The sequence below is a fragment of the Anser brachyrhynchus genome, assembly GCF_964034855.1.
Source record: "Anser brachyrhynchus genome assembly, chromosome: 14".
NCBI classification, from domain to species: Eukaryota; Metazoa; Chordata; class Aves; order Anseriformes; family Anatidae; genus Anser; species Anser brachyrhynchus.
Genome location: NC_137709.1, coordinates 1,920,867 through 1,947,758, shown reverse-complemented (window position 1 = coordinate 1,947,758; position 26,892 = coordinate 1,920,867). Strand labels below are relative to the sequence as shown.

Below are 26,892 nucleotides of genomic sequence, written 5' to 3'. Positions count from 1 at the left end.
TGACCTTGATCGTGGCAACATTTCGGCTTGCCCAAAACATGCAGGCCCAGATGCCAGGCGCAGACCAGAGGCCAAGCACAGTGCAAGAGGGTGGCCTCTGTGTGAGGAGCCAGGAAGTGTTACGGACTGACCACAGCCACCATCCCTGTTCCCCTGGGCTGCTCGAAGGGAAGAGGTAGAAGAAGATGGACAGGGGAAGGTGCTTTTAGTTTGCCTTTAGTTCTCACTGCTCTCGTCTGTTAGCAACAGGCAATAAATGACACTACTCTCCCTGCCCTGTGTCTGTTTTACCCATAACAGTAATCGGTTGAGCAACCTCGACCCTTGAACCCTTTTCCGTTGTGTTTTCTCCCCATCTCCCTTTGAGGAGGGGGAGTGAGGGAGCCGTGCGGCGGTGTTGGCTGCCCATCAGTGTGAAACCAAAACAGGAGTGAGGATTTTGCATTTAATGGATGCTCTTGTATTATATGTGTGTTTTATCATACTCTCTGATACACGTGTGGGTTGGAACGGGCGGCCCTACGCCTCTGAGGCGGCGGCGACGAGCCGGGCGCGCGCCCTTCCGCCTCAGCGGCCAAGCCCCCGCCGCGCCTCCCTGCCGGCCGCACGCTCGGCGTGCCGGGGGCTGCCGGCCGGCCTCCGCCGGGCCGCACCGGGCTGGGCCGGGCTGAGGGAGGCCGGGCGCTGCCGCCGAGGCCCGACCCGGCCCGGCCCCACCTGCGGGCCCTCCGCCTGCAAACCCCACCCCCGGCGGCGAGGCCCGGCCCATGGCTCGGCGTTCGGCGGGGGCCGGGGCCGGCCGCTTCCTGCCCGCGCCAGACGGGGCCGCGGGTGGCAGCGGCGGCCGCAGCTCGGCGGCGCCATGCGGGACTACGAGGAGGTGTCCGCCTTCCTGGGCGAGTGGGGCCGCTTCCAGCGCCTCGTCTTCTTCCTGCTCAGCGCCAGCATCGTCCCCAACGGCTTCAACGGCCTCTCCATCGTCTTCTTGGCCGGCACCCCCGCGCACCGGTGCGCCGTGCCCCGCGGCGCCAACCTGAGCGGCGAGTGGCTGAACGCCAGCATCCCGCTGGAGCTGCGCGGCGGCCGGGAGGAGCCGAGCCGCTGCCGCCGCTACCGCCTGGCCGCGCTCGCCAACTTCTCGGCGCTGGGGCTGCGGCCCGGCTCCGACGTGGAGCTGGGGGAGCTGGAGCAGGAGCCGTGCCTGGACGGCTGGGAGTACAGCCGAGACGTCTACCGCTCCACCATCGTCACCGAGGTGCGCCGCCGGGGGGGCCGGGGGCAAGGGGACGGCTCCTCCGGGGGCTCCCGGCGCGGTGGGACGCCTAAGCTGGTCTGTTCTGTCAGCTGCCAGTTGCACAAGTAGCCTCCGGATGCCGCGTCTTAACCGGTGTAGTGTGTGTGCATCGACTGCTTGGTTATTTTCATCCGATATCAGCATGTATACCGTGGGGAGGACAGGTCAACCCAGCAACAATGGGCTTGGTGTTCAAAGATGTCTCTTCGAACTCATGACATCAACCTTTTTTTTTTTTTTTCCTCCTTTTTAAAAAAAATAAGGCAGTACAAGTCATCCTGAGTTGTGCAGGGCACAACAGTGGGACGCAGCAAGGTGCTGTTTTGATGCTGTGTCCGAGAGGACCTGAACTTTGCCGTGTGCCAGCGCCGCACCTGCCCGCTGCCCTCGCGTCCCCGCTCGCCTGCCGGGAACGGGCCGGATCCTGACCGGCCCAGGTGTGTCCCGCCAGCCGCATCTCCAGGCAGGGCACAGAGCTAGGCGAGGCTGTTTTGATTGTCCTTGTTTCAGAGGAAAGCTGTACTGAGACCCACAGGCACTGGCTGACTTAGGATGGAAGGAAATACTCGAATTTCAAAATGTAGATAGTTTTTTTTTCAGAAGGCTTGTAAACCGTTTGTACGGTCCAATTTCCTCTTTGTAGCTGGGAACAAGTTTTACAGAACTGTAGCTGTGTTTTCTGCTCAGAGGCCTATATTCCTTGCTTTGCAAGGACGGTGATGATGGATGTTCGAGTGCTTAATGACCACGAGCTGATCTGAGCGCAGAAGCCTGCCTCAGGAGGAGAAGCTGGGTGAGGAAGGGAGCACAGGGAAGAGAGACCACATTAGCACGGGGAAGCAAGGACAGGGCAAAACTTGAATTGTTGAAAACTTCCCTTGAGCATGCACGGTCCTTGGGGCTCGGGTGGCGTTTGACAGCTGGCACAAGGCATCGCCTCGCCTATTACTGAAGAATTGCTTTTTGCATGAAGAGGAAAACTGCTCTGGATTTGTAGATCCTGGTCATTAGTGAAATGTACGGTTGTGAAAAGCTGAGGCACTCTTAAGACAGCATAAGGCAGGTGGCGTTTTCTAGAGTTAGGCAATTTACAGGCGAACATACTGGCTTTGTCCTGAGTGCCCTAATAGAGGGGTTGGCCTGGCTGAGGCGTATTTTGCCAGCACTTTGTGTCCCTCCAGCTTCTTCACTGAGCTTTGACTGGGTGCGAGTTACAACATCCGAACTCTCAAGAGTACCCTCCAGCAGCTTCACGATCTGTAGGGAACAGAAGCTGCTAACATTTCGGTGAGGCTCTGCAGCAGCTCTCGCCCGGTGGCTGTACAGTTTGGCAGATGTTCTGCGTCTGGGGGAGGTGATGTTTGGCTGCCCAGGCATCGTGCACCGAGGCAGTATTTTTTCTCTTTAATATTAATGTTTCTGAGCCAGTTTTGCAAGAGCCGTGGCCTTTCACATACTTGCAGGTTTTCAGCGTTAAACTTGTTTAATTTGTTGGCTTGGTGCTGCTGCTTTTATGATTCACTAATCCTGCCTTTAGTTGCATATCTCTAACTTGTTGAATAATCATGAGGACCTTTGTCCCAGATTTCTGTAGCTGACAGTGGGAGGGGGAAGGGGGAATTTTTTTTACAAAAGGTTTTTGCACAAATCTCTCGTGACTCTAGAGAAAGCCCTCAGTTACATTTCTGCTTTTGAAGGAAGACTTAACACGTTCAGTCCCCTCTTCAGTTGAGGGGGAACTTTCTTTCTTTCAAGCAGACTAACAGCAGAATGCCATTAGCTAGTCTGGAGTATTCAACCAGGAACAAAATCCCTATTCATCTTTTACTTCTTGAGATACTGTGGCTTGAGGGATATGAGAAGTTTTTCTTTAGTCAGAGTGACCATCTGTGTCATTCTTATTCCTCCCTAAGTCCCATTAAAAAAAAGAATGTAGTCACAATAAAAGTTTACATACGGGACTGAAAGATATATAAACTGGGGTAATTAAGGGAAAAGGCTAACTTCCAGTCATGTCTATGAAAGCTTAGTGTCTGGTTGGGGTCTGTATTGAATAACTGGGAACAGAACCGAGCAGTGAATTTGAGCACTAGTAGACTAGAATGAAATGATATCATGAGGCTATGTTAGATGACACAGCAAGTAAAACATTATAGTTTGGGCGTATTCTTACATACTGAAGTATGGGAGTGATTCCTACAGACTGAAACTTAAAAAGATGCAGAGTTTTGTGTACACATCTTCATTTTTTTAATTATAGAAGCATGATTGTTTATCAAATTGAAATCAGGTCAATGCAAGCATCCTTTTGTACTCCAGAGTTGCATGTTTTATGCCTCTTGCAGTCTTAACACGTTCCATTTTTTTTTCAAAGGAAGGATGCTTACTCTGGGTATTACTAAAGCACCCTGAGGCCTGGTGTACTGCTGGAGCTCTGGGTCCTGTAAGAACATATAGAGAAAGTTCCCATGCAGATCTTAGGGCCCTGAGTGTTCCGTTACCTTTACACCGAGGTGGCCGTCAGACCCGTGCCCTGAAGCTGCTCCAGACCTGCAGGAAACAAGGGGAGGCTGCGGTGGTGACAGCTGGAGTGACACAAATGGGCCCTGTAGTACAGCTGTGTGACGAGGTTCTGATGTTCCCTTTTTGCTGGGAGACAAGGAGGGCTGTGTTACCCAAAATAGAAGCACAGGCTTGTGATAGAAACTTTGATTTCCACAAGCTTTTCTAATAGGGGAGCCAGCAGCTGAAGCATAAATCAAGCCCATGTCGTCCAGGTTCGGCTCTGGCTGACGGCTTCAATCGTGTTAGTGCAGTGGCCTCAGAGACAAGAAGTCACATCAGGACTTCCATTATTTTTCATCTGTTAAAAGCAATAGAAGGACTCTTTTTTTGCTGTAGGGTAACATCTGAATATTCTTCTGGCTGAAGTTACTATTGACAGCTGTGAGCTGGCACAGCTGTGAGTGTCAGAGCTAAGCACTAACTAAAAAGCTGAGACTAACTGATTAGTAGGTGCAAAATCTTAGTATTAATAGTCATCGGAAGAAAGAAAAATGTATAGTTTTCAGCTCAGAAGTGAAAATGAATGGCTGATAAATGTACTTTAAAAATGCTGAGGTTTTCATGGTATAATTTAAGAAGCACGTAACGCAGGACTCTTCAGAATTGCACTCATAAACATTTCTAGCCTTAGAATGTTTTTACAGGGTTAGTGTTTTTACAGTATGATAGACTTGTAGTTCATATAATTAAAATTGAAACAAAGCTAATGTAGAGGTACCATAGGGAATTAATTATGGGGTAATGTTCCTATTTTGTCTTTAATTTTGGATTAAAAATCAGCTTGTTTCTCAGTTTACCTCTATAAAACTCAAAAAGAATTACAAGGGGAGAAATTGAGCATAAGGAATATTTTGTAGATGCAAACTTCTGCTTAGAGATTAAAATCTGTGATAGAATATCTAGAACCTCTAAGTATTTGGAATATACAAATGCATTTTCAGAGGAAAGGGTGTTTAATAATGCCCATAGCTCTCAACTAAGTGGAGAATATTTATATGAGTATAAACAAGACCAGATTCTGCATCAGTGGTTGTAAGTGCTCGGTTGTGAGACTGGGATTTGTCTATTTTTATTTTTTTAAGAACCTGCCTTGATTTACAGAGAGAAGCAACTGGTAGGAGAGAGCATGCTATGTTGGATTAGCTTCAAGAATTCTTGCTAACATGTTGATTTTTAAAAAGCAAATATTAGCACACGAGACTGTCCCACTTCTTTTTTCAATCACGCATGCTCTTCTCAGCAACAGAAGTGTTGTTTTTCTTTTCTTTTTTTAAATTAAAAGGCAGAGAGAGGATTAAGAGGACACGATGCGCTGTAGCTGTGAAAATTCCTCTTCCTGTAAGGCTTTTCCGTATATAACAGGTGTATGTGTAAGGCTTTCGAAGTTTTTAGTATTTGCTGTAGTCCTTCTTTGTGTAGGGTTCTAGGACTGGTATCAGGAAAGTACAGGTGCTCCTGCAGTGGAACAGTTCTCTTTACATCGAGAAACATGCTTTTTTTTTCCACTGTGGTCCCAAATTATACTGTTGACCTCAATTACTTGTGTAACTTTCCAAATGTGTTTGGAAGCAGCATGTATTTGGTGGCAGTATGCATTTGCTTGCTGTGATGCTGCATCGCAAGAACTTCCGATGCTTTGTAGAGCTTCCCTATAATTAGGCTTGCAGTTTCTATGTTCTAGTGCGTTACAATACTGGGCAAATTTTATGCTTAAATATGATTGGCACCTTGTCATTAGCAGTTAGAGTTTTGTTAGTTCCTGTTAGACCAGGTTGGAAAAGAAAATTGCAGTGAAAGTTATGTGGGATAAGGGGTCTGCATCAGTGTGTGGGTAAGAGCCAGTGCGGGGTTCAGTGCTAGTAATTCATCAAAGGCCAGCTCTCCTTTCAGGGCACGTGGTACTCTGCTAGCACAATGGATGCAGAGCCTGCGTGCAGGAAAAAAATAAATAAAAATAGTAGTCTGCCTCCTGGAGGTTTTGCAGTGCCTAGAGAATTTAGAAGTACGCTTTTTGCTTGGGATGTGGCAACATCATCAGCTGGACTTGTGGCATCTGCCTAAACTTGCCTGGCAGTTTTACTTTGGTACCTTTATTTTTCACTTTGCAGAAGACTGTACAACAATATTCAGCTTTAAAAAGATCAAATTTCATCTTGGAGTAGTCTGAATTTCATTGTGATTGCTGTAGATCGCAACGTGCAAGCAGTTACTGCTGCTGGGCGTGAGGCTGCAGATGAAGGATGGCCCTGACCTGACAAACATTTCAGGAAGAAGTTACACCCCAGCCAAAGGACCTGCAGGCTGCTTGGGTAAGGAGATAGGCTTAAACTGCACCAGAGGATGACCTCTTCCAAAGTTATTTTAAAAAAAAAAAAAAAAAAGGCGGTGAGAAAGTTCTGTGTCACGGCACGAGCGTTGGGTACCAGTGTTCAGGAGCTTGGTGCTTTGCGGTGTCAGTAGGTGCTGTTTGAAGCAGGGCTGAAATGGGGTTTTCTTCTGTTTGGAGCCACAATACCTTGCTGAGGTTAACCTTATCTTATTTACTGGGACAAAGGCCGTGCTATCTAGCAGGCTCACTCGAAGACAGAGAAATGAAACTAGCACATGATTTTAGAGCACTGGGTCACAGCGTACTGTGCTCACACAGCTCTGCCAGCAGCAGGATTCAATCAGTAACTACTCGGGATGCTTGCTCCGAGCGGTGCTGGCCTCCTAGCAGTGATGCTTCAGTGACTTCCTGGGCAATGTGCAGCTCAGGGGAGGGCGTGCTTGCAGAGTGGCTCTGGGAGATCGGTGCCACCATCACAGACAAACACATCTGTTTGGTGAGGCGTTGAAAAGCCAAGCTCTTCAGCCTACCTTTACCAGCAGGGGCGAGAGGTAACAGGCCTTAGCGTCTCTTTCAGTGGTTGTGCACGTGGAGTTCATGGCTATAAATAAGCGGTATTGCACAACCAAGGTAGTTTTCCCTTGGAAACTTAATATTGAAGTTTGCTTTGGTGCCTGGTTCAAGTGCTCTTTGGCGTAACAGCTCCTAAAATTGTGTTAATAGAGACGCAGAAAAACAAGCTGGTAATCAGAGCAGCGTTCTAAGGACCAGTATGTTTCCACCTGCCGACGCAAGAAGCTTCTGGCAGGGCAGCGTGGCATTTTATAACCATGAACTTTTCCAAGCAATGTCTCTGCCTCAGCGGTCATAAGAAAATGTTTGTTACCGGGCACAAACATGCCAGTGTCTGGAAAGCCAAGTGTTGTGCAACCTGGGTGCCAAAGTACGGAGCGGAGGACGGGTGGAAGGAGACGGCTAATTCACAGGCACGGAGTGATCAGCGGGGAAATAATGACTTATTTAGTAATGATACGCTATAAATCACCGGGCTGACTGTTTGGCTAGTTCGACTTCAGTTCTGTTCCTGAAAAGGATGTCTGGTTGCTGTGGCTGGTGGAAAGGGGATTCTTTGTGGGTAGGCGAGTCTGCTACTGCAGGATGCCTGCTGGGAGCGGTGTTTGATTTCCTAATAAATGTCATGTGAAGACACAGTAACCACGGGAACCTCTCTTCTGTATAAATTTGATAATGATCACTTGCTGCATATTTCCAATGGCCTAGATTTGCTCTGCCAAAGCTTCTTGGCTGGATTAGGCTCTGCGAACAGTCATCAGAGAGTCGCTCAAACTTTCTTTAGTCTACAAGGAATGAAGCATTTGGTGAATAAATACAGATTTAATCATAAATACGTTAATTATGGGTTTTAGTCTACATGACATTGGTAACTACAGAATCACAGAACATCTGAGTTGGAAGGGGCCCACACAGGTCATCAAGTCCACCTCCTGGCTCCGCACAGGACCACCCCAAAATCAGATCGTGTGTCTGAGAGCTTTGCCCAAATGCTCTGGAACTCCAGCACGTCGGTGCCGTGACCACTGCCCTGGGAGCCTGTCCCAGTGCCCGACCACTTCGTTGGTGAGGAACCTTCTTGTAGCAGCCAGCCTGGGCTGCCCCCATCATGGCTTCATGCTGCTCCCTTCGGTCCCAGTAAGTGAAATCCCTTACAAGGATGGTGTAAATTTGGTGGCATATTAGAAAATCGTGATGCTGAAAGGAAATTCAGTAATGATGCCTAGCTGATGATGGTGGTAGGGCTTCTTGGACCTCTGTTTTGAGTGCTAGAGCCTGTGCTTCAGAAGGCATTGTGAAACTGGAAGGGCTTTGGGAATAAGTGCAAGAGTGAGGTTGAGGACTATGAGGTCTGATAGAAGACAAAGAAAACCACGGTCAGATCTATCAAAGGAGAGGTTAAGAAATGCCTTGAATACAGTTACAAATTGGGAAAAGGTGCGTTGTGTTTGCTCCCGTGACCTTAAACAAATAAGACTTCATCTCTACAGATTATAATTAAGACGGTCTAATGGTTGGCAGCTTAAGTTGCACAAACACAGGTGAGAGTAAGTCTTTATGAAGGAGGATAATTCTCTAGGAAAACTTTCTGTTGTTTCATGGAATAGCATCTAGTTTTGAATTACAAGGGGTGGTTCGGTTGGGTTTTGCCCTGGGGATCTCGAAGGGACAGACTGCCTTGTCCATTCAGTGATTTGCAGTGATCACCCAGCCCTAAAACGTACCCTATGGTCTGGTGAGCTATGAAGAACTGAGGATTTGTGAGATTCCTGCAGTCAGAGGCTTAATGGTAAGGAGACAAGGAGGCATGAAAGATATCCCTCCAAAAGAGGGAAGGAAAAAGCTGTTTCCTGTGGGCATTCAACATATGGCTGGCAAGCAAACTCAGGCGCTGGCGGTGTCTGGTGTGTGGCAGGCCCTTTGCAGACAGCTTGCTGGTCTGGGAGCCCGGCGGCCTGGGTTTCCTACAGGGCAGATCAAAGCTTTGAGCGCTGCTCCAGTACAGATTTTAAAAACAAAGAAACAAAAAACCCCACGAGTGATACGCCCGGTACTGGATTGTTTGTAAGCTGGGGCTGAGGGGGGTTAGTTTTGTGCTCAGCGTAAATATTTTCGTCTTGACCTGCAAACTGACCTGTAAATATTTTCGTCTTTAGTGCGAATTGGAAACTAAAAATTTCCATCGCTAAAACGCTGAAAGAGGGCCCCTGGGGGAGGTGTTTGAATAACAGAGGCTGGCAGGGCTTGGCCGCACATCAGGAGTGCTGGGTGCCTCCAGATCCCATGCCTGCGCTCAGCCTCCCGCTGAGCTGCTCCGGCCGTAGCACAGCAGTGAGGTAAGGGGCGAGGAGGGAGCCCTGCTGTTTTCGTCCTTTCTTTTAATATTTACACACTTTTTTTTCCCCAATAACCCAAACAAAATTATAGACTCTTTCAGTAATAGCTGTTGACAGTGATACAAAAATAACACGAATGCTGTTTCAGAAACATCAGACAAGTGGGAAGCGATTGCAAGCTATTGCAGGCTTCATTTAATAGGTATCTTTATTTCTTCCTCTTTTCACCAAGATTTGTTTTCATTTTGGAAATCTCAGTTTGCTTGGTGTATATTTCAATTTGTGTTCTAAAGATTGCAGTTGACGCTTTCCCGAAGAACCCGACCATGGTGGATTTTGCAGGTGTCTGCTGCAGACCTGTGCTGCCTAACGAGCCGCAATCTGCAATTAGGTCCCCAGCGAGCAGTGAATCTCCAGTCTCTCTTGAAACCGTATTAAAATATAATAAAGGAGGAGGCATTTTTTCCTATGCTTCAGTTTGTATAGTTCAATTCCTCGTAAATTAGAAACATAAATTTTTAACAGAAGGCTTTACCGTAAGCAGGAAACTAAAGCTCCGAGTCTGTTCTCAAAAAGCTGCTCGAGGGGCTGCAGGGCCTTTGAAGGCAAGCTGAGTCGAGTGCACGAGGAAACTGTTAGTCGCATATATGTGCATGAGTGATCATGCCCAAAACTCACGTTTTTATAGAGCTAGATCTGTTCCGTAGGTTGGCTGCTCGTTTCTTTTGTGGAGGCTTTCTTTTCAAAGGGCGCGTTTTCATCTGGGCTTAGCCGTACGTGGAAGGAGAGGGGGGGATTCCTGTTCACTGGAAGCCTTTCATGTTCTCTCTCCTTGCAGTGGAATCTCGTGTGTGACAACGACTGGAAGGGACCCCTGAGTACCTCCTTGTTTTTTGTGGGTGTCCTGCTCGGATCTTTCATATCGGGACAACTCTCAGACAAGTAAAGTATATACACCAAAATCGCTGGCTCCTTGATACTGTTTTGCAAGCAGTTCTTGTATGTGAAGTTTGCTCTGAGTGTCTCTCTGCAACTACTAACACGTCTTAATTCTGTGACTGTCCCATCCGAGTGCACTCGGTGTGTGGAGTAAATGTCTTACCTTAGACCAGAACATTACAAGGATTGTTAGCGGGTGTTACCTTTACCTGATTATTTTTTCAGAGACATCACTTCTGCAGCAAACTGTTTTTATGCCAGAAAACAGATGCAGGAGAAAAGTTTCATACGGAAAAATCCATAATGTTCTCTTCTAATTACTTTGGACTGTGTTCAGGGAGATTTCTGAGGCTTGTTTTCCTCATTCTGAGGTCAAATTTAAAATTCTGTTTATCAACACTTAGAGCTTCACTTCTTCAGACGCAACGTCTGAGTCCAGCGAGCTGTGTATGTGGAAGCTGGAAAGCACGACTGCTGCTCGGCTGTGCTCCAGCAAACTTTAAAGAATGGGAGCTGCCGTAAATTTCTGTGGTGCAGATGGTGGGTTTTTTGTGTGTTTTTTTTTTTTTTCCTGGTTATGACCCTGAGATCTGCTGTGCAGTACATCAGTTGCACTGATTCCCAGGGAACAATACGTGGTCCTCTGATTTGTCAATTTACTTGTAGAGTTTCTGTTTGTTGGAAACGTAATCCCCATGCTCCCTGTTTGGTAGCATCCATTCCGTTTTCTTTTCCCTCGTACATAGTGCCTCAGTCCATCAAGAGAACTGCTAAGATCCCTTACATTAGGTTGCTTTTTTTTTACCACTTACTGACAGTAGCATCTAACAAACCTGAGTTTTACCTCTTTCAGACATTTTCTTTTTTCTTTTTGTAACATGCTGATCTGTGCTGCTCAGAGGAGGAGCATCTATTACTGCTCTTGCATTTTAAATAATTTTGCTCCTGGTGATTTGTCTTCCTACTCATCCTGTCCCAAAGGAAGGAATAGCGTTCCAGCACATACCTCAAGATGACTTCTCTTGTGGCCATAGGAATATTATTTTTTTCTTGGCCAGTGGATTTCTTAATGTATTTAGGATAGTTATGCATGTGTTATATTTCCCAAACTTATGTTATATCTCCCCAGATATACAAATGAGTAATAGTATCTTTCTCTTTCTGAAGGTGTATTTCATGCTGTTGTATAATGATGTTTTTGTTTTTTGTTTTCCTTTAAATCCATGGAAGGTTTGGCAGGAAGAATGTGCTGTTTGCAACTATGGCAATGCAGACTGGCTTCAGCTTCATACAGGTCTTCTCTACCAGCTGGGAGATGTTTTCAGTGCTCTTTTTGCTGGTCGGCATGGGACAGATATCTAACTACGTGGCAGCGTTTGTTCTCGGTATGAAAGCCCTGCTGGGCACAGTATGCAGTCTTTAGTCCTACGCACTTCCCTGCTCCTTTTTATACTGGCTTAGTGTTGGCTTGGTTTGCCAGGCAACACTGTTATTAAGATTGTGTTCTCACCACGCACGGATAACTCATGCTCTCTTTGGAAGTTTCCAGTTGATAGAAGTGCAATCTAAATTAATTCTGTGGCTTACCTTACTAAAAAGGCAAAAACCAGAAATTGGTTGTTTGAAACAAAATCTGTCTTCTAGTTGGAGAGATGTGTAAGATGTCATTTTTCAGGGATTTGTGTTGTCCTTTATGGGACCTAAATGTGTATTTGATGTACAAATTTGTAAAAGAAAGCGCTGTTTCCCTAAAACATCCTGTGGTAAAAATTAAAAGGCATAATGATTCTTACTTCATTTGCTTTCAGTTTAACTAAGGTCATATTTGATCAGATGGGAATGTGAATTACCTTATGAATCTGAGATTTCAAAAAAAATAAAATGAAGTCACTGGAAGTAATACTAATCACTGTCCAGAGTACCAGATGTTGGCAAGAAATTCCTTTTGGGCTAGAAAAGGCCAGCACAGCTGTGAAAACAGTGTTTAGCTAACATCAACGCGTGCACTCTGCTGCAGTTCATGTAATCTTCTTTGATTTCTGCAGAAATGGCAAAGATGATCTCTTTAGAAGTCTCTTGATTTGCAGGTCCCAAGGTGTTCTTAAAGGAAAGCATTGACCCTCTGTTAGTGCATTTAGTTCTACTGCCAGTAGCCTGGCCCTTTTTACGTACCGTACATGTACTCCTAAAGATTTCAGTTTTTCAGCTGCAAGAGAAAAGAGAATTTCAGAAGGTAATACAGGTCAGAACCTAATTTAGGAAAAATGTAGAAAATTGTTTTGTAGTATATCTGGTGGTTTTAGCTCCTCAAGTAAAATGGGCGATTCTAAGAACATGTAGCTAACACTTCTGTATTTCTTTCTACATAAAGAAATACAGTTATAGCCTGATTCTCTTCCTTTTGTACTTGTAACTACTTGGGTTTATGCAGGATCATGACATGAAACAGATCTGGAGTGCCTCAAATATTGGAAGGCAAAGTTGTGTATGCTGTAACTACCCAGTGTAGTATATTTCAAAGCCAGTTATTAAGGTATTTTTGTAAGATATCTGGTTGCTATTAAGTTAAAACACTAATCTTCATTCTTTTGTTTTGAACAGGCACAGAAATTCTTGGCAAATCAATCCGTGTGCTATTCTGCACGCTAGGTGTTTGCATATTTTACGCGTTTGGCTACATGTTGCTGCCACTGTTTGCTTACTTCATCAGAGACTGGCGGATGCTGCTGCTGGCGCTTACTTTACCTGGGCTGCTCTGCATCCCACTCTGGTGGTGAGTAGAAAGAAGCTACAAGGCATTAGTCTGTAGAAGGCTTTGCCAGCAGATTTTTAAGATCCTGATGCCAGCCAGCCTTTACCAATGAAATTCAGGAGTGGGCAGGTGAAAAGCGGCTGTAGCCTTTTACTGTACCCAGTCTATTAGCCACAAGTCTGCAGCATTGATCTCTGACTCATGCCTGAAAAAAATTTCTGTAGGCTTCTAGAAAATGAAGTGATTCCATATTGAAAGGAGGGAGGGGAAAAAAGGGCAAAAACTCGTCCTCCTGCATCAGCCAAAATCAGTGAACTTTAGGAGTAGGCCTGGGCTAAGAGCAGCAAGAAAAACAGTTATTTTGGGAAGCTGGGCAATGGTATGGTGATACAGATATGACGAGCTGTAAAACCTGTGAGACTTCAGTATTTTCATCCACAGTTGGTGAAATACTACCTTTGTGATGTGACATGTAAGGTTTAAGTAGTCCACATGGTGGTGGTGTTTCTTCACTTACACAGTGTCTGATTCCATCTCGCTTCTCTTACGAAGCTGAATGACTCATGCAGATTCCACTTTCTGTAAACAGTGTCACAAACAGGCAAGTCAAGAACTGATTTTATAGGCGTTAGTCACTAAGCATATACCTCTTAATGTACAGAATGCTGCTTATGTGTTCGCATTTCTGAATTTCTTTAATTAAACCATTTTCCCCATACTTGGAAGGTTTTAGTTGCTCTTCCTTTCTTTTCTGAATCATGCTTCAGCTCCTTAGTATTTTTTAAAGTCCATGAACTCATTTTAATCTGTTCTTGTTCAGCCTGCTAGTCTGCTCTTGTAAATCTGATTTCTATTGTCTTTGCTCTAAGTTCTGCAAGGTATGGAAAGTTTTGAGCTCTTTGTGCCTGGAACAATATGTGTTGATCTCTGCAGCAGTGCATTCTGTGGAAATGCTGACACATTATTATGAACATTTCTTACAGGGTCATTCCAGAATCTCCACGGTGGCTAATCTCTCAGGGACGATTTCAAGAGGCAGAAGACATACTCCGAAAGGCTGCAAAAATTAATGGTATTACACCCCCAGATGTAATACTTGATCCTAGTGAGGTAAGATTCATTTAGCAGTCAAGTTGTTTGCTAGACCTATTAATGATTACGGAAAGCAGTTAATTTCCAAACGCATGAATTGAGTTATGCCTGCAGTGTATTATGTATTTCTCAAATGGGTAGAAGTTCATCCTTTTCTTGAAACGCCTTAAAGCATAATACCCTTTCCGTGCTTCTTTAAGATTTGCAAAGCCCTTGCTGTCCCAATCCCATGCAACATTCTAATGCAAACATTTTTTTGATCCAGTTAACAGCTGTCTTTTCGATTTAAGCCATAGTTTTGAGGGGAGGTAATGCATTTGATTTACCTATTGTTTTGTTATCTGACTATATCCCATATGAAGTCAGCAAATTAGCAGGGAGTCTAGTTTATCCCAGTGACTCGGAGTTTGGTGGGCTTTCTTAGCCCACGCAGCTGACAAATGACTTGATTCTGATCTTTCAAGCCTCTGGGACCTGGCCATGTTGAGGAGTATGTCTTGGGACCCAACAGAGAACACTTAATCTCCTAGTCTCTTAGCCTTTGTTTTCCTCTAGACACAGACCACTTTGGACAGAAATATCTGTTTCCTAGTGATTGGCTGTAGATAGTAGTTATGCTCTGAACAGATTTTATGCTTGCTTAGAGTCTAATATAAAACTGATCCTGGCCAGTGGTACTGGATTACTGTTCTTCTAGTTCAATTTTCACTCCATATTGAGGAGATCAAAAGTTGAACCTCTTTAGAGTGGATGAGGAAGAAAAGATATACTGCTAACTACTCCATTTCTGCAAAGGTGTTCTTGTTTCCTCTAGGTATCTCCCCTTTGTCTGAGCAGTTGGTGACCTTAAGCTGTGTAATCAGCTCCACGTTCATTCACACATCAGACAGACAAATCGTTTGCATAATCCAGGGGAATGTGTAGATCTCTAGAGTCTGTCTGGGCATGGTTGCTCAATTGTGTTCTTATTGACACTAGACATCGTGTAGCTGTTGATAGGAAATTTGATTGTCACTACCTTTGTATATTCACTTGATTTACACGGCCTCTCAACCAGGCTGAGCAAAATGGTTAGCCATTAAACTCAAACGTGTTGCTATTGAGATTGAAAAAGCTTAATTTGGCTGGAAGGTGGCTGAGGTACAGGCAAACCTGTTTATCTAGACTGATTTGTAGATAGTAGGAGAGCCATCCTGGTCTCCCTGGAACAGACTGAGAATGCCAGGAAAGCGTGGACGTCTGATGATGGCTCTTTCACTGGACTTTCATTAGAACACCCTTTTTTTTTTTTTTTCCTCCCGCCCACATTCTTTCTCATGCTGTAGGGATAAAAACTTACCCCCTGCCAGCACTGTGGCAAGAGAACAGAAAACGAGCTCTGACTCCAACACTGGCTTAAGGTCACTGCGTCTGGAATGCCTCCATCTCCCATTCGTAGGAAGAAAAATTAATCTGTTCCCTATCTCTGAATGGGGCTGGATGAAGGAGCAGCAGAAGGCAGGGGCAAGACCAGGAAATGGTGATCCTGGGGAACACTGGACAAGGGGGAGCTGCTGGCTGCCGCAGCAGGGAGGGCTGCACTGCATATTTACGCAGTGCTTATTTATGGCCAAAGAGATTAAACCAAAGCACATCAACTTTCAGAAATGCTGTTCAAGTGCTGTTTAAAAGGCAAATGAGCTAGATTAATTGTTTAACTGCAGAACTTCTGTCCATTTTTTTTTTAAAGTGAAAGTAATGCTGTGACAAGATCTGTGCAAAGCCGTTCTTCCTCAGTGGCCTGTTTACCCTGTTCTCTCATTTGCTTGCTGAAGAGCTGTAGAGCAGAAGGCTGGCATCTTCCCCTCAGTTTTTAGGAAACATGTTTACATTGCAGCACGATTCTCAGAAATCTGGGCTCGCCGTGAGGCCCCATACAGTTGGAATGAGCAGTCTGGATGGAGCAGCGCCCGGGGATCCTGTCTGAAGCGTTCCTCAATCCGGTGCAGCACCCGCAGCGTTCGGGCTCCGAGGTTTCAAAACAGTTAGGGTCCAGGAGGGGACTATCTCCAAACAGTCTGCAGAGCATAAATAGAGCCCGGTTGGTTGCATTATACAATACGAGGGGAATGAAAATGTTTGGGTGATAGTTTTACTTACAGCCCATCACTTTGCTCTCCCTGCCCTTGCCGTAGCTTCTTGTGCTGTTGCGTTAGGGGATTGTATTGTCTGCTTACACAGCTGCTAAAAGGCTGGGCCCTGTTTCTCATCGACTGTTTAAATTTTGCAGTGTTCCTGGTTTTGTTTTGTGGTTTGTTTGTTTTTTCCTCCCTTTTTTTTGTTTCCTGTTTGTTGGTTTCTTGGCAACCAAGAGTGGCAAAACTGGAGAGCACTTCAGGAGGGTCATGTGGTGGATGAGAAAGGGCCGAGCTGTAAAGCTGCCCGCAGCCTGTGCGGTGGGAGCCTTGTGCTCAGGAAGAAGGGAAACGGTCAAACGTTAAGCCTTTAATAGAACTTCGTGCTTTTAATAGAATAAAAAAACGAAGATTTCCAAAGGCAAATACACTGACGTTTGGAGTGCACGAGCAGCAGGCTACTGTTTTATCCTCCAGATCTTCAGAGCAGAATAGCGCTCGGAAATAATTTTGACCTGATGCAGAAGTTGCATAAACTTCTTGTTGGCATTAGCTCAGATACAAGATGGTTTACAAGATACGGAGGAAATAATTTATATTTTGTGTCGAGGGACAAGACCTTAAGGGCTCCAAATCAGTCTCCAGCAATTAACTTGCCAAAAGATCACCTACCTGAATATGGAGGAGATGCTGATGAGGAATTAAGTTGAACTAGTGGTTGCTTTTGTCTCCTCATTGTGTGTCGTGTCCTGGAATGTATCCAGCTCTTCTACTGGAAGGCCTGATGATTTAGGGGAAAAAATGTTGCAAGCTGAACTAGTACAGAGTACTGGGTGTTAAATTAGACCAGGCAGAGAGAGAGTTGAGAAAAGCTTGAAGTAGCGAGTGCACTATTTTGAGGCTACAATCTTACTTCCTTTTATCTGTAATCATTTGCACACACTATGGAGTATGCGGTGCTAACCAAAGACATTCAGTCTTTAAACATTTTTAAGTGTAATTTGACTTTCTCGAGTCTTGGAAAATCACAGCAGGAAGTAATCTTTGTATATAATTTTTTGTGCTCGCACGTAGTAGCGGTCTATCAGGTAAGAGTGATTCTTCTAGTTGTGAAGAGAGAAGTTGTTGCTTAAATGTTGTGAGCTGTCTTGACAGCTTGCATTTCAGCAAGTGTCAGAATTAAAAATATTTCAGCGATAGTTTTTTTTTTTTCATTTTATAATTTTGAGCTGCTAAGGTGGATGCTTGTTTCTTTCTTGGATGGGTTTCTAATAGTTAGTAGACTTGCAGATTCAGATAGATATAAAATCACCTAACATAAGAATCTAGAAGATTGTCAGACCAAAGTCTTGCTCACATTCTTGCTGTGAGACCATTTAAAAAAATAAAATAAAATAAAGCAAGTACTTTGACAAACCCTGAAAATATACCATCTTTTGTGATGATAAATTATCACATGTAGAAAAAACAGTTGTTCTTCAGCCGTATAGTGTTGCTTTATCAGAATTTGTTGTTTTAATCAATGCAAGTTGTGCTCTCATATCACCTTTTACATATTTTAAAATATCTCTCCCTTGTTACTCATTGTTTAGACGTCTAAATTAAAGTTCTAAATTAAAAAAAAAATCTTTCCTCTTGTGTAATTGTATCAAGCACAAAACTTGTTAGCGTGCTTCATGGAAGAATGTCTTTGCACTGTTTACATGGAAATGGTTTTATCTTGAAGAGCTGAAAAATTTCATGGGGAAGGGAGAAGTGATGCGTTGTCTTTTTGCTTGTATTCTTACAAGGAGATTTCAAAACCAGGATAAATAATGATGGGACTCTTCAGCTCCTCAGCAGTTTGTCTCAATTTAAATACATTACTGTTAGGTCCAGCATGAGGAGTCATTTACTAAATTTATCCTGCTGCAGTTTAATCTTATTTCTTGCCTCCTCTGTGGTAGGGGTAGACAGTTTATCACTTTTTTGCTGGTCTTTGAAAACCATTCTTGCTCTTTTAAGACTCCCTCAGTCTTCTGGCCCTTAGGCTAAATAAGCTCTGTTCTTTCAGACTTGATCATGTTTTTCAAATGTCTCATCCTTGTTTCTCTCCTCTTGTCTGGGTGCAGTTGACTTGCATCATGCTGAAGGCGTTGAGCTCAAAACTGGATGCAAGAGTGATGCCAGCAGTGGCATATAAATTATAAATGTTGTTGCTTTATAATTCAAGTATTAAAGTAACAATAAGCAGCTGCTTTATGGAGCCTCAGGCAGAGAAAATGATGACTCATTTCAGCCTATATTTTAAATGATTTTAAATTAGGAAGGAGCAACTGCTTTCACAGATACTTGGCTCTTGTGGCTATATACCCATTTGGTTAGAAGTGAGGCACCTGTTTCAGCTCTGCAGCTTACTGAAATGGACCCACATGCTCTCAAATAGTGGTGTATAAGTCAGGCAGTGGACCTGTTCTCACAATAATTCTGCTTGCGTGATGTTAACGTTCCATGCTTTCGTTTGTTTGTTTCCAGCTGCAGGATGTGGATTCCCAGAAACAACAGACATACACTATTTTGGATCTAATGAAAACCCGAAATATTCTGACTATCACAATTATGTCAGTGATTCTGTGGTAAGTAAGAATGTGGTCTGGGAGTACGTAAGCACAAAGGCAGCAAAACAGTAAGAAACTGCTCTTTGAACACTGAGGTGTTCTGAGGAGGAATGGGCAAAACTCGTTAGCTCAAGAAACAATGACCTGCTGGCTGAAGCAACAAAACTCTGGTTACATAGGTTCTTCGTTTCACATGAGGAAGGGCTGTTTTACCAGGTACTGAACGAAGTTTTATGATTGCACAAAAGAGTCAGATATTGTCCAAGTCAAATACATAGCCTACGTGCTCTTGCAAATCTTGTAGAAAACTATTTAGTTGGTTTGGGCCATTTTAAAACTCTTTTTACCTTGAATGTCAGTTACCTAACGTATTTTTAATTAATTTCATTAAATATAAAGCATCCTATGCTGCCTCACAACAGTGTTTTATAATGCACGGTATACGCGTGGTATATTCAGATTTAAGAATTGTAAGATCTCATAAAAGAAGTTTGATAAAAGAGGATAATAGATAACAGCAAATGGCTGAGGGTTTTGTTAGTTTCGAGGAATTAGAGAGATTTTAAATTAATCCCTTTGCTGGTTTTGCATCAGGGAGGAGAAAGTTTAACTTCTCATCACCCTGGAACATGTAAATACCCCCTAAAAGTTTGCTAGAAAAGTTATAACTCTGTCAAGGTTTGCCAGTGTGATAAGCTAAGTTAAACTGCTACTGGAAGTGAGTTCCAGCAAGCATAGGCAGTTTATTTGATATAAAAATAACTCTTAGCAGCCCAGTGTTGTGCAGAATCATGAAAAATACCATGTAATAACTACTTTCGAAGAGAATAGGTTTAGCTGGCATATTGTACACAGCAACGAGGGGTTTACCCTCAGGTACACTAGGCAACTTATTTTAAGTAACTGGACCGTGAATGTTCTTCCATTGCGAGGTGAGGAGGAAAAAGACCTAATCTTTGGTCAGTGATCCACTTCGTGCTGTGCAGTCAGGTTTCTCTGTGTTCTGCTATCACATGAATGCTGAAGGAAAGGCAGTGCTGAGTGTTCTGTGCCTAACCCGCACCTGGACTCATCCTGATCCAATGACCTCGTTTACCTTGTTGCTTGTTGTTGAAGCATAACCACCTTCCCAGCATCTCCCACGGCACCGGAGATCTTGTCAGTAAGGACAGTTGTGCGTCTCCCTGGTCACAGGGAAGCCAGCTGCAGCTTGGCAGAGACACAGTTAAGATGGCTGCGTGCCCAGCCGCCAAGCTCTGTCCTGTTATCCTGACCAACCCAGGCACAGAGCCATGCGAACACGACTTGGGTGCTGTCCAGCCAGTGTGGGGCATGGCAGAGAAAATCCCTGATTGTTTAGGTCTGCCAGGATGCCATACTCCTCCTCTCTGACTTAATACACAAAGCAGGGAGGGTAATGATCCAGAAACAATTCTCTCCTCCCAGAGCTTCCTGTCTCCTTCTAAACATAATGAGAAGCTACTCGAGGCCTCAGAAGCTGTAGAATTCAGTAGTTCAGACTGTCATGGTAAAGCTACAACCACCCGTAATAAGAACTAAATAATATTGTTAGATCACGAATTAACATCACTTATCTCTCAGGGGTGACCTGAAATAAGGAGGCATACGTGAACCTCACCCCCTCTCCACCAGCATGATTTCTACAATTGGCAGATGGGAAGAGGTTCACGGCAACCTCAGGAGGAAGACCAATCTGTCTGATCATGTTCTTCTGCTTCTTTCAGGATGATAATCTCTGTTGGTTATTTTGGACTTTCTCTTGACACACCCAACTTGCATGGAGACGTCTATTTAAACTGCTTCCTCTCAGCGGTGATTGAAGTTCCAGCCTACATTATTTCCTGGCTGCTGCTTCGAAATCTCCCCCGACGGTATTCAATGGCTGCTGCGTTGTTCTTGGGAGGCTGCGTTCTTCTCTTCATTCAGCTGGTGCCTTCACGTATGGAACCATTGGTTGATCTCAAACATGTATGCTAGGTGAAGTCCAGTGCCATGCATTGGGCAGATGTGGAGGGAAAGCATCCCGAGGGGACTAAATATAGACATTCAGTTCCTATCTATGCCCTTCTTGCTTGGTTCTCAGTGCTGCTGCACTGGGAGCTGACACAACATAGCAATTCAGATACATTTTTATAGGTGGGTCTTCTGCTTTGTGATCTGTTCAGATCAGCACCATAGTCCAGTTTTGCCTTACCATACATCCCTGGCAAGGTGTTCTGGTAAAGTCCAAGTGTAAAACCGGGGCTAGACTAACTGGAGGTTAACAGGAGGCTACAGAACTTGCTTCCTAAACAACTGTCAATCACTCTTTCTTTAGGGCTCGTTTGAACAGTCATTGTTCAAGACAGTCATTGTGGAAGCATTTTTGATAAGCAAAGATGCTTTTACTAAATTAGAGTTGATAGGTAAAATAATGTCTGGCAACTGCAAGGAGGGCAAAATAACATTTATTGGATATTAAACAATGTACATCTTCAGGCCAGTTAGACTGAGGGTTCTGGACTCTTTCTGGTAATGATGTTAAATATAATTGGGGAGAGGGCTTGTTGCTTAGCACTTGTTTACAAATCAAAGAATAAACAAAAATTGAACAAGAACTGCCTTGCTTATTTTATACAGGCAATACATGAATTGCATTCTTTTTTTTCCTAATCCTTTTCAGTTAATTGGACACTGATAAGATCTATTTTGATCTTCAAATCTAACTGTCCTAGCATTGTAGAATTAAATTAACCCAGCATTGTAGAATTAAATTACTGACTGGTAGCTGGGAATGTTAATGAGAAACCAGAGCAGCAAAATAAAAATAACTTGTTTCAAATTATTAACTTTGCTCATTGTATTAAAAAGGAATACATGGCATTGTTTGCAATAGCAACAATCTGGCCTCTGAAATCTGAAAGAACCGTTTCAGCTCTTGTTCTGTTGTACTTATTTTTAACCTGGCAGAAAGCCCCATGCTCAAGAGGAAAATCAACATGTTTGTCCTAGCTTTTAAAAAAAAAAAAAAAGTTGCTTGTAGACATGTACAGGAAAAAAATGACACTGGATAATGGAATTAGACAGAAGTTATGCAAACACAGTAGAATTAATAGATATCATAAATTGTCAGAGTTTTATAGAAGCTCTTACTGCATTTTGATTTCAGAGTTTCGTGCCATATCTATTCTCCTCGTGATGTTGGGGAAATTTGGGATCACATCTGCCTTTTCAATGGTTTATGTTTACACGGCTGAGCTTTACCCAACGGTGGTGAGAAACATGGGAGTTGGAGCAAGTTCCATGGCCTCCAGACTTGGCAGCATCCTCTCACCTTACTTCGTTTACCTTGGTAAGTTAACTAGTCTGCGGTTGTGCTGGGGAGATGGTGATGGTGGAAATCATTGTTCTAGTGCTGCATGCAAGGCGTACGACAGAATTGCATCTCAATGGAAGATCTAGTAGCAGGGTTTAAAAAAGAAACTGAAACCAAATCAGTTTTGCTCACTTGCACTGACTCTTGAACAGCCCCAGCTTCACAGGCACCACCACGTGTGTCAAAGAAGTCTGTCCAGCAGCCCAGCACTCCAGTGCTTGTGACCAAACCGTAGGTCCAGGACCCTTGTTCTCCACGTCATTGTAATGGGACGCCAACTACCAAGTCTTATTTGTATCTCCTGGGTTCTTCTTAAGCTGGCAACCACGTGCTAGTTTTAGATGTGCTTTTGACTCAGTTCAGCCTCCCACCTCTGTGGGTCACTGGGATTTTCTGACTTCTCTTGGTTTCCAGATCCGTGTGGCTTGTGAAACTGCAACTAAAAAATGGGATCTCAGGACGTATCTGAACAACACACAGTCATAACATAGAGAAATCTGTGTTTTATGCCTGTTGAAGAGATGCTCACAATCTTATTGATTCTGTTGGGACAGCTCTCATAACTACTGTTTCGCAGTCTTTGAATTCCTCAAGCATGTTTAAAACAACATATGCTTTGAGTGCTAGGCCAAGAGCTTTTTGTTTTGTTTACTGAAAGCTGTACCTAGGTACAAATGGTATCAGTGACTTAGAACTGATGCTTGCTTTTCTTGCGTTCTGCTAGGTGCCTATGATAGGTTCCTGCCTTACATCCTGATGGGGAGCCTGACCGTGCTATCAGGAATCCTTACTCTGTTTCTGCCAGAAAGTTACGGTATGCCTCTTCCTGACACAATTGAGCAAATGCTGTTGGTGAAAGGGTAAGTGTTGCCTTCTGATTTTAATCCTTCTGATTTTAATACATCTGTTTTATCTATAAATTTATGTGCATGCCTATGCATACGTTCCCTTGTATAGAGCCTTGCTAAGCTACTTGGTTTGCTGTATAAAAAGCATACTAGCAGTAGGAAAGACTAGTTCTATAGAGACTAATGGAGTCACAGCACAAGTAATTGAGGACCAGGGTACCTGTATGCCACAGAAGCTGCTGGTTAAAAGTTGGCTGTGCATTTAAAAGAATTCTAAGAGTTATAACAATGACTGAAGAGTTGCAAAGAATTGTCTACAAAATACTGTTCTGGGGAGAGATGGGATCCACCACACTAAGAGGAGCAAAGGTGTCTTTGCCAGCAGGATGGCTGGCCTGATAAGAGGGCTTTAAACTAGGAGCAGCATGGGAGAGACAGTTACCAGCAGCCTTGTGAGGGACTTGTGGACAGAGTTGACATTATATGAAGGGAAGGGAATGGAAAATCAACAAAAGAAGGCTTTTAAATGGGATAACCCCCAGCATTTGCATGTAAGCAAGGAAATGCCTACAGGGTATTGTTATGGGGAAGGGAGGGGGGGGAGAAAAAAAAAGACAGCTTGCTGGTCTGCCTCTCTGAGGTACCTGTACACTAGTGCACACAGCATGGGGAATAAACATGAAGAGTTAGAGTTGTGTGTGCAGTTGCAGGGCCACAGTCTTGTTGGAGTCACGGAGACATGGTGAGACGGCTCCCATGACTGGAGTGTTGCAGTGGAGGGATGCAGGCTCTTTAGGAAGGACAGACTGGGACGACATGGAGGTCGAGTCACCCTCTGTGTGAGAGCAGCTGGAAGGAACGGAGCTCTGCCTCAGGATGGATGAGCCATAAAGATTAAGGGTAAGCGTTACAGAGCAGAGCAGTATGGGTGACGGATCGGGCGTCTGCTGTAGGCCACCCAACAAGAAGGAATAAGTGGATGAGATTCTCTACAGACAGCTGGAAGTAGCCTCATGTTCACAGACCCTGCTTATCGTGAGGGACATCAGCCGTGCCAACATCTGCTGGAGGACCGACACAGCAGGGTGTCAGCGATCTAGGAAGCTCCTGGAGGACATTGATGACAGCTCTCTGACCCAAGTGGTAGAGTGAAAAATGAAGGGTGATCTGTTAGACCTTGTACTCACAAACAAGGAAGTACTTGTTGGAGATGTGAAAGTCAAAGGTCGAAGGCAGCCATGGATACAATGGCCATGAAGTGGTAAAGCTCAGGATCCTGAGAGGAGGGAGCAGGGCAAAAAGCAAGATTGCAACCCTGGGCTTCAGGAGAGCAGGGCCTCTTCAGGGATCTACTTGGAAGAGTCTCAGAGGATAAAGCCCTGGAGAGAAGCATAAGGAAGATGGTTAATATTCAAGAATCACCCCCTCCAAGCTCAAGACTGGTCCATCCCAATGCAAGGGTAGACAGGTAAAAATGCCAAGAGTCTGCATGTATGAACAAAAAGCTCCTGGCAAAACAAATACAAAAAACATGTATACAGACGGTGGAAACCGGGACAAGTAATCTGGGCGGAATCTAGAGACACCGTCCAACCATACAAAGATGCAATTAGATGATCCTTCCTCTCTGTAGGCCCCACGTGGAGTTCTGTGCCCAGTCTGGGGCTCCCCTGTACAAAAGAGAGACAGACTGGAGAGAGTGCAGTGAAGGGCCACCAAGATGGACTGAAGCATCACTCCTGTGAGGAAAGGCTGAGAGAGCTGGGACTGTTCAGCCTGGAGAAGAGAAGGCTCAGGGAAGTTTTACCAAGGTATATAAATACCTGAAGGGAGGGTGAAAGAGGATGGAGCCGGGCTGTTTCCAGTGGTGCCCAGTGATACGCCCAGTGCCTCTTGTCCTAAACTGGAACACAGGAACACCAGGAAACACCTGTGCTGTGTGGGTGGCAAACCATTGCCACAGGTTGCCCAAAGAGTCTCCGTTCCTGGAGATACTCAGAAGCTGCCTGGATGCATGCTCCTGGGCGAGCAGCACCAGGTGCCCCTGCTTGAGCTGCGGTTGGACCAGAAGGACCCAGAGCTTCCTCCAGCCTCCACCAGCCTGTGGTTCTGAGAAGAGAGAAGGACTTGCCTAGGTTTTGTCAGGTACCCAGTTGGCTTTGGTAATTTAGTTAATAGTTCTGTTGAAGATGCAAAAGCTTGACTACAAGCCTAGTCCCTCTTCCCAAGTGTGTATTGTAAAATGTACCCCGTTAAGCTCCAAATCTTTTATTCTGCTATGAGGGCGGAATAAAAGTACAAGAGGAATGCTTTGCTTTATAGATTTGCCTTTTTTTAGTTAAATGAGCTTTATTTTTAGTCTGTATGTTTTCAGTAATTCTGCAATATCAAACTGTTACAAAATAATTTACTTTTCTAGGTTCTTAAAGTCATTTAAGTACTGGCGAAGGGCTGAATTCTTCCAATTTGGTTCAGCTAACCTAAAAAAAGCATTGGGAGTTTGGCCTCCTGCCACGGCTCTAGTCAAAGATGATACATAAGCACACACCCTTTGTTAGAAAGGGACCTGTCCAACTAAGTCAACGGAATATTAAAATCAGGAGTCGGTAATGTCAAGTATGTTTCAGGATATCAGAGACTTTTTTTCTGTTCTCTCATTAATTTATTTTTTTCCAGATTAGAATACAGGCCTGCATCTACAAGGAATTCAAAGGATGAAGAAGAAAATCCAGAGATTTTTAAGAGCACAGCTTTTTAATGAAACTCTCTGCTTCCTGGTGGATTGAAAGTTAAATGGACTTTTCTTCTAATATTCCTTCTAGAACAGGCTAGTGGCAACACTTCCTCCTGCAATTTTAACCTTATTTATACATTTAAGCACTGTGTTCCATACATTCTCATTTTATATGGCCATAAATACTGTGTAGCCTTCAATGAGATTTTCAGCCGCATTAATGCATTAGTACCATGGAACAATAATATCCGGTCAACCCTTTGTAAGTAAGTGTGTAGTTCAGCTGAACAATACTTGAAAATGAGTTCAAGGGCTACCAGAGCACCTGGATTCATCAGTGAGCCTTCTCCAGAGCTGATGCCCATCAAGGATTTAAAATAGCTAGAAAAAGCTGCTAATTGGTTTTGATTCCTTGACTTCTGTCTCTGGACAGAAAACTTATTTATTATAGTAAAGGTTATGAAAACGTGCCTCTTTGTGATCTTAAGTGACTTTACATGTGCTGAATTTGTTAACAGATTCAGAAAGATGCAAAGAAAGATTTTTGAGAAGGAATTCTAACTTGAAATGTTTTAACTCAGCATAGTGAAAGGATAGTCTTGCACAAAATACTTGTAGCATTGAAGCTTTGCTCACAAAATCCACTGGAATCCAATGCCGGTTTTTAACTACATATGTCTGATGAAGTTGTTTACATCTGACACTGGAATGTGGCCTGATTCGAGGCTGTATTTATTTTAAATGATGCAAAAGGTTTCATCTGTGTGTGTAGAGGGTGTTGTTAGTTTGGAGTTCTTCCTTTTTGATGAGTGTTGGAAATTTTCTGTCCAAATTGTTTGTTTTTTAAATGTTCTGTGCAATTTTGGATGATGGAAGTGATTCTCCTGTCCTTGTTCTGTCCTTTCCACGTACATGCACATACACATACTATCAATAATCCACGCCACTCCATTGACCTCATGGTAAAATTTACCAGGAACAACATTTACAATATGTTTAAGACCACTGGTTCTTGATTCTCAAGTGCCAACGGTTTGATTTTTGTGAGGTCTGTTACTTCACTTAACTTGTGTTAATTGCGTATGTGAATTTCTTAAAGAAAAAAAAAATCATGTTGAAAATCTGCCAAGAAATTATTCCTTGGGTCGTAGAAGCACCCTTGGCACTACCTGTGTTTCTTTAAATACGTACAATATACACGTACACGGAGTCTCGTTTGTGCCATCCTGAACTTGCATTACTTTATACTGTGACAGATGTGTATGGTGAAAGCATTTATCTTGTGGCACTTGTTTGTGTTTTGTCCTGTCTTATAACGACTGAATAAACAGAACCTGAACCTG

General features: G+C 44.0%; 1 protein-coding gene across 2 annotated transcripts; it reads left to right on the top strand.

Annotated features, from left to right (window-relative positions):
- Nucleotides 1–62: 62 nt before the first annotated feature.
- LOC308177743 (organic cation/carnitine transporter 2-like) lies at nt 63–26,892 on the top strand. 2 transcript variants are annotated; one of them, XR_013939383.1, is made up of 11 exons: nt 63–1,255; nt 9,936–10,039; nt 11,267–11,421; nt 12,638–12,809; nt 13,772–13,898; nt 18,509–18,609; nt 20,337–20,551; nt 21,761–21,943; nt 22,692–22,827; nt 23,520–23,715; nt 25,492–26,892. XR_013939383.1 is itself a non-coding variant. In XM_080555443.1 (10 exons), exons 1-10 carry the CDS (start codon nt 449–451, stop codon nt 25,571–25,573), a joined length of 2,082 nt encoding a protein of 693 aa, XP_080411569.1. In that variant the 5' UTR covers nt 69–448; the 3' UTR covers nt 25,574–26,892. The 2 variants fall into 2 exon arrangements, 1 of the variants encoding a protein (XP_080411569.1); XM_080555443.1 differs by lacking the exon at nt 23,520–23,715 and having other exon boundaries at nt 69–1,255.